The 7,906-nt window shown below is 35.1% G+C and overlaps 1 protein-coding gene across 2 annotated transcripts; it reads right to left on the bottom strand.

Moving 5' to 3' along the window:
- Nucleotides 1–1,070: 1,070 nt before the first annotated feature.
- On the bottom strand, nucleotides 1,071–7,771 carry LOC109084718 (nuclear prelamin A recognition factor-like). 2 transcript variants are annotated; one of them, XM_019099400.2, is made up of 12 exons: nucleotides 7,466–7,771; nucleotides 6,899–6,998; nucleotides 6,692–6,757; nucleotides 5,077–5,214; nucleotides 4,860–4,992; nucleotides 4,610–4,744; nucleotides 3,393–3,511; nucleotides 2,976–3,105; nucleotides 2,667–2,739; nucleotides 2,369–2,506; nucleotides 2,086–2,243; nucleotides 1,071–1,776 (listed from the first exon to the last, which is right to left on the bottom strand). In XM_019099400.2, the coding sequence occupies exons 2-12, from the start codon at nucleotides 6,986–6,988 to the stop codon at nucleotides 1,526–1,528; spliced, it is 1,431 nt and encodes a 476-aa protein (XP_018954945.2). In that variant the 5' UTR covers nucleotides 6,989–6,998; nucleotides 7,466–7,771; the 3' UTR covers nucleotides 1,071–1,525. The 2 variants fall into 2 exon arrangements, with proteins under 2 accessions (XP_018954945.2, XP_042624155.1); XM_042768221.1 differs by having other exon boundaries at nucleotides 7,487–7,771.
- Nucleotides 7,772–7,906: the final 135 nt, after the last annotated feature.

Raw genomic sequence — 7,906 nt, 5'->3', positions numbered from 1 at the left:
TAAATAAAAATAAATAAAGGGGCTATACAAGCAAAAAGTAGCTTGTTGCTATGTTGTTGTTGTTGTGATATATTCTGAAAAGTCTTAAACAGTTTCTCTATAATATCCAATCTCCAAAAAAGTATCTTTAAAATAGTTCTGTGATGAATTCATGATTGTATCAGGGCATAGTTGGAATTACATGGTATGCTTCTGTATTACAAGGTCGAATAAAATGGTAACATTTTGCCATATAAATTCCTAGGACACCTCTGTTATGTGTAGAGTAACAGTCATTCATATCAATAAGCAACATCACTATATAATCTGATTTTTGAATGTACAAGCTTTGATGATAAATATCTAAACCAACACCAAAAGCTTACCCATTAAGTAATTTCTCCTCACATTATAATCAAATCTCGTTACTGTGGAAACCTTTTGCTTTCTTCCATGCAATAATAATAATCATAATAAATAAAGATTGCTTGCAGAGATTATCTGCCTGTCGACATACCTGAGCAAAGTTATGAGAATCACCCTAAATTTTGTTACCGTTTAATCACAAATGGGATTTACTCTTAAATGTCAAACTTAAATACGCTTAAAGTTCAAAGAAAATCTCTGTAGCATTGTGTGATCATGTGCTTTTTAAGTTCTTGTGTGAATAGCAAGAGACTCAATAATAAAGTCATTACTACCTTGCTCCTGCTCCAGTTGTAACCGCTGGTAATGAGGTTATGGCAGCAGTTGATACATACTGGGCACAGTGTGAGGGATTTGAGGCCCCAACTGCCATCCACCATCCCTATGTAGTGATGTATTCTGCCATCTAGTGTCTCATTAGAAAACCAATAACCTGGCCACTTAATGCAAAAAAGTTTGTTTTCATGTCAATATAAGACATTTATAAACACATAATAAGTTATAACCAGACCCAGATGGAATCTGTGCACAAATAAGATGTACTCTGCTGTAGTACTACTTTTTTAGTAGGTGAAAGCATAATTAAATTGGTCAATATATATATATATATATATATATATATATATATATATATATATATGTGAATGAAAGTAATTAAGGTTTAATTAATGGTTGGTATTCTTTAATTAATGAATTGCACCAATATGTATTAGTTTTGGACTTTTTACAGTTGTTTCGTAGTTATAGTCATACACAAAATGCCATCAATATTTCTTTCAGTGCAGGGTTCAGTCATTAATAGCAATAATACTCAGGGCTTTTTGCCTTGTATTATTGCTACTGTCCTTTTAATAACAAGGCTGGTTGTCCCACCATGCATGACATCATTTAGGTGTAACAAACTAGTTACCGAATGCAAATCTTCTCATTAGTAAAGCAGAGTCTGATTCACTGCATAGAACAGGAAGCCTATTTGGTCCTCTATTCAATTTATTTTTTTTTACTGCAGACACATTGCAGTCCATGTGAGCCCAAGATGGCATCAAACAGTCAGTCTTGATTGGTGCTTTTAATGCCAAGCTTGGTTCCAGATATGTGGGAATACAGTGATGATTTCCAATCACCACTGCATATCAGAATTTGGTATATGAGAGGGCGGCTGCGAGTGGTTCTTGTACTGAGTGTGGAGGCATTGCTGCACATGTAGGGAGTCGTGGCCGTCCAGCCAGTCCTGGTAGAGGCGCTGGACCTCTGGGTTGGCTTCAGGCAGTCGGACAGGTAAGCTGCTATAGTGTTCTTCCATTTGCTGGACCAAAGGCCGGTCAGGACGACCTCCCTCTCCCTCAGCTTGTCCTCGTCCACTTAAACAGCCTGAAAGTCAGAAAGAAGGTGAGATAAGGAAGGAAACAGCAAGGAATGCACAAATAATTAATAATGCAATATCACATATGTATTTATATCTGATATTTTAATGATGGCATATGAGACTTCTTTCAAAAACATGAGAAACGTTGACCCCCTATATTTCCGTAACTTTTCTAGGCCTTTTTAAGTTTTCCATGCAAACCCTATATGTTCAAGCTTATTTTTATAAATGACAGCACCTATTAAGTTAGCTAAAAACCAAAATAAATTTGATTTAATATTTGAAATATGTTTGTTTTTATAGGTATTGCATACCTCCGGGGCAGGAAAGCACCTCTACTAGCTGGTAGGGCACTTTGCCTTTCCTCATTCTGTGCACTAAAGTCTGAATGTTCCGGAAGCCATAAACTGCAGCAAACTGCAGGAGAGTCTCTCCATCACGCTCTAGCGCCACCTCCTGGAAGTCTCGATTCCTAGCAGGAATAAAACAGGTGTTTACATGAAGGATAACAATAAGGATTATTAGTTAGTAATGAATTTCTGAATAATAAAGATGATCCATTTACAGTCATCGAACTCTGACTGGTCCATGTCTCACCTGAGTGTCTTGTACACAATCTCTTGGACGTCAATGCCAAACAGCTCTTTGGCTGCATGTTTGAAAATGTGCTCCAGGAAGCCTTCAGATCCACGACCTTCATGCCTGGTCACACCTAGGTCACTGGTCTCACCAAATCTATAACAAACACACACATTTCAGGATTATTATCCAGCCACATTACCCTCTTGTGTGCCTCTTACTTTCAACACTTCAGCAAGACTCAGATTGCCTTTGCTTTAATAGGATAAATGTAAAGAACTATGGGATTGTTTATTCTGGTGCTAATTTTACTTACACATGATCCAAAGGAGCAGAGTCCACTTCCTCTACAGTAACTTTGCTTTGTTCCATTAAGTGGAGAATCTCTCCTAAACAAAAAGAGTAATTTAGTGACATTTCAGGAGTCCAAAGATCACAAAAACATCCTCCACTGTGCAACATACAATAAACCTTGCTGATCATTTCCAAGAAGGAAAGATAGACCAGGGAAATATTATATTAGGAGAAATAAATCTATAGCATTTGGTCTAAAGCAGTTTGCTTGTTAATAATTGATCAGAAAAGGTAACAGGAGAATGAGCGCAGTATCTGCTCACAGTCGTACCTGACGTCAGCACACAGTCGACATCTCTGGTCTCTAGGATGCTGTTGTAGAATTCCTCTCTCACAGCTTCAAGCTTCTTATCAAAGCAGGGAGCCACCACCACATGGAAAATCTGATCTGGGGTCAGCTTCTACAGAGATAACACAGATTTGGTGCCTCATACAGTCACCACTAATAAGAAATGGACAGTTTTTACATGTCAATGATACAGGTGACACAGTAAATACAAAGGTCCACATTTTTAACAAATACATTTCAATGACTTTTCCATGAGTTTTGGGAAATTATTTGATTTCTTTTATTAATAATCACAATTTCTCTGCTGATATTTGGAATATATTTAAAATATTACACTCAAAGCTAAATATTACAAGCAAAGCAAAACAGGTTTTCCAGTGAGCCATAGAAACCTCTCACCTGTTGTCTTGCAAAAAAGTCTTTGACCATGGAGCCCATGATCTGTTGAGGTGATCTTGCGGTGCAGATGTGTGGTGTGACCAGGCTACCAAGAACACGCTCTGCATAGCGAATCCATCCTGCGCAAAACACACACACAATTGCACATTTAATAACCGAATGAAGCATATATTTACATTTATATACCTCTTTATTCTTTAGATGTTTCCTACATACAGTAACTAGTGACAACAGTAAGCAATACTGAATACTTTATCTGACAATACTGCTTTGATATTCTCATACCAAAAATAATGTGTAGTTAATTTTTTACATTACTATCTTTGAGGAAAATGAAAGTGACCACCATTCAGTGCTATGAGAAGGTGAAACATAATATGACATTTATTTATATTTGACCAAAATGCAAGCTCTGACAATAATTCAATAACTATACACTAAACAAATCATGACAAAATTACTGTATCTTGAACTCATATACGGTACTACAGTTAAAAAATGTTTGTGTGTGTATATATATATATATATATATATATATATATATATAAATAAACACATAAATAAATTTATATAAAAACACTCCATAATACATACATACACACACATATATATATAAACTGACATTGAACTAAATATACTGTAAGTCACACTGACTGAATAAACACATCAGTTAAGTGAGTTAATAATCCTCCATATTGAAAATGAAATAATGAGAGCTGAGAGCAACTGAGAGCGAGGAGGAAAGTTGTGAAAAGTGCAGGAAGGGTGTGTGAGGCAGCTTTCACTCATCTATCTCACAGCTGCAGAATGCTGTGGCTATCTAAGACAGTCCCACCCATTCACACACAACCCACACTTACTGCACCACATTTGGCTTTTATCTACATTTACAGACAAAATGTTTGAGAAACAAAACTTGAGGTTCACACAAAGGTGCTTAATTGTGTTGCAGGAAAGATGTCAGTTGGCAACCACTTCACCTATAATTTTCAGGAGTTTTCCAATGATATGAAGATCAAACTGACAGCATAATCAAATGAGCTAATATTAATTTTATAAATGAACATGCAATGCTGTGAAAATCTGTAGATATTCTATGTGGACCTGCTTTCACATTGCCATTTTGATAGCTTTATATTAGCATAAGCTCTTTCTGGTGAAATGAGACCTTACAATATGTGTTAGATGAGCTTAAGTGGTTATCACGATGGTCTTACCTGGACATGAGGATGTGAACATTGGCATGGCATTAGAATCGTGAAGTTTACGACGGAAACGCTGAACAAATTCTCTCTGGCTTTCTAAAATGCTAAAACTTGCAGCTACTGTAGTGTCAAAGACATAATGAACCCCTAAGGAGACAGATGAAAGAGGCCTTTAACACAGTATGAAAGAATGTGAACATTTTGATTCAGGAGGTTGGCAAAGTGACAGTGACTTCAAGGCAAATATGGGGTCCAGACGTACCCACACTCTTTAGGAAGCCACAGAGTTTCTTTGCAGCCGCTGGAACATCCATCTGAAATTTAATAGCAAAAAATGGCAGCGACTGGGGACACACGGACACCATGAGAATTTTGTGCTTCGAAGTGTCACATTTCTGCCAAAGACATAAAAAAATAACATGAGATACGTCCACACAGATCATCTTTTCAGAGTCTGACATTTTCCAGGCATACACTACCTTATTGAGGGCAAGCACGTGGTTGAGCTCATCCAGATTTTGCTGAGAAATTCTCTGGCCTTCATTCTCCGATACGCAGCCGTCACAGGCCAGACACGCACTCAACAACACCTGCTGAACTGAGGTAGACTCTGCCACCTGAGAAAAACCATGAATCAGATTATTAACATCCACACATCCAAAACAAACATCCTCCCCCAAACAAAACAACAGATGCAAACCACAGCTTATCAGATGAGTACAACTCGATGAGTGTGTCTGACACATATTATATATATATACACAGTACAGGTCAAAAGTTTGGAAACATTATTATTTTTAATGTTTTTGAAAGAAGTTTCTTCTGCTCATCAAGCCTGCATTTATTTGATCAAAAATACAGAAAAAAACAGTAATATTGTGAAATATTATTACAACTTAAAATAATAGTTTTCTATTTGAATATACTTAAAAAAAAATAATTTATGCCTGTGATGCAAAGCTGAATTTTCAGCATCATTACTCCAGCCTTCAGTGTCACATGTAACATCCAGTCTATCACATGATCATTTAGAAATCATTCTAATATTCTGATTTATTATGAGTGTTGGAAACAGTTCTGCTGTCTAATATATTTGATGAATAAAAGGTTAAAAACAACTGCATTATATTCAAAAATAAATAAAAAATTCTAATAATATATATTCTAATAATATATTTTCTTTACTATCACCTTTTATCAATTTAACACATACTTGCTGAATAAAAGTATTGATTTTATTTAAAAAAAGAAAAAAAATTACTGACCCCAAATTACTGACCAGTAGTGTATATTGTTATTACAAAATATTTATATTTTAAAAACATAGCCTCTTTTTTTTTTTCTTTTTTTTGTTTTACTTTTTATTCATCAAAGTATCCTAAAAAAGTATCACATGTTCTGAAAAAATTAGGGCTGTCAAATGATTAATCACGATTAATCACATCCAAAATAAAAGTTTTGTTTACATAATATATGTGTGTATACTGTGTATATTTATTATGTATATATAAATACACACACATGCATGTATATATTTAAGAAGAATATGTTATGTTTATATATTAAATATATTAAATATAATATAAAAATATAAGAATATAAATATATAAATGTATATACATGTAAATATTTTCTAAATATATAATTTATGTGTGTGTATTTATATATACATAATAAATATACCCTGTACACATACATATATTATGTAAACAAAACTTTTATTTTGGATGTGATTAATCGTGATTAATCATTTGACAGCCCTAGAAAAAATATTAATCAGCAGAACTGTTTCCAACTTTGATAATGAATCATCATATTAGAATGATTTCTAAAGGATCATGTGATAATGATCCTAAAAATTCAGCTTTGCATCACAGAAATAAATGATAATTTAAAGTATAATAAATTTAAAAACAAATTTATTTTAAATTGTAATAATATATCACAATATTACATTTTTTTTCTGTATTTTTGATCAAATAAATGCAGGCTTGATGAGCAGAAGAAACTTCTTTCAAAAACATTAAAAATAGTAATGTTTCCAAACTTTTGGTCTGTACTATATATATATATATATATAAAAATGAGAAATACCTCTCCAGTGGCAACACCTTTCTCTTGCAGTGAGTTTATTCCTTCATCACTCTGTTTCTTGTTGCACTAAGAGGTGGAATTGAGGAGAAAATAGACAGTGATTATTGACTAAACAATACATGGGTGACATAAAATAAAGAATGAGAACATCCTCGGATTCAGACAGAAACCCAAACACGATACACAAGTATTCAAAGGATTTATTACCTGTTTAGTGCAGTTCTCACACTTTTCTTTTTTCCGTCCTATACTGACTTCAGACATTGTATAAGGAGCTCCTGATATGTTCAGTGCCATAAATTACTCCCTGTAAAAGATAATAAAACCATCTCTCTCTGCAGCTTTCTGTATTTATAGAGCATTCTGGATGCTATATGACACGTTTAACTTAAAGACGGGGATTAGAGTTAAAACAGAGCTACAAAAACCCCGTTATTAACCTCAAACATTCACCTAAGCACCAATTTAAGGGAAATGTGGTAATTTTAGGTTCCCATGATGAGCTCTATTCAGTTTCACCTGATTACTGTTTTGAGGAGCTCTCATGCTTTTGCACACAATCACAGGTTAAGCGGTTGGATTAAATTCATTTTCTCAGCATGTAATAAGGTAATAAGTAATTCTGAGGACTCCTTAGATAACCCGTGACATTTACTGAACCACCTGTCCTATAACCTAACGTTATCGACCGTCTGAGTAAATAAATAACCTAACTAAATGACTAAATAACCTAACCCTAACTACAACAAAACACAAACAGGCCACACAACTCACATAAAAAAATCACATGAAGACCTTATTGTTCAGGGGGAAGCCCAGGAGACGAAACAGCAGTACGTTAGGTCTTTACAGCAGGAACTTCTCCTATTGACACTTGAAAGCGCGAGCTGGTCATCAGAAAACAGCGCACTGCGGTCATATAACACTGATGTTCCTCCGGTCATCCGTTTCACAGCTCCGGCTAATCCTAACTGTACACATTCGAGGTTGAAGGATCGCGGCTCGACTTGACTCCGGCGCATCCGACTCCATTGTCCTTTAGCGGTGTCCGATTCGTGAAGGAACCGTCCTTTTGAGTCGGATCTTTTTAATGAATCGGTTGAGCCGAGTCACCGACTCATTGAACCAATCATGTCCGATTCGTAAGGTTTTCTCTTAACCGTTCTTTTCGAACATATCTGATTCATGATTAAACGACATTGTCGGACGTTCGAC

Source organism: Cyprinus carpio, chromosome A12 (genome assembly GCF_018340385.1).
Source record: "Cyprinus carpio isolate SPL01 chromosome A12, ASM1834038v1, whole genome shotgun sequence".
NCBI classification, from domain to species: Eukaryota; Metazoa; Chordata; class Actinopteri; order Cypriniformes; family Cyprinidae; genus Cyprinus; species Cyprinus carpio.
This window is presented reverse-complemented; position numbering and strand designations above follow the sequence as displayed.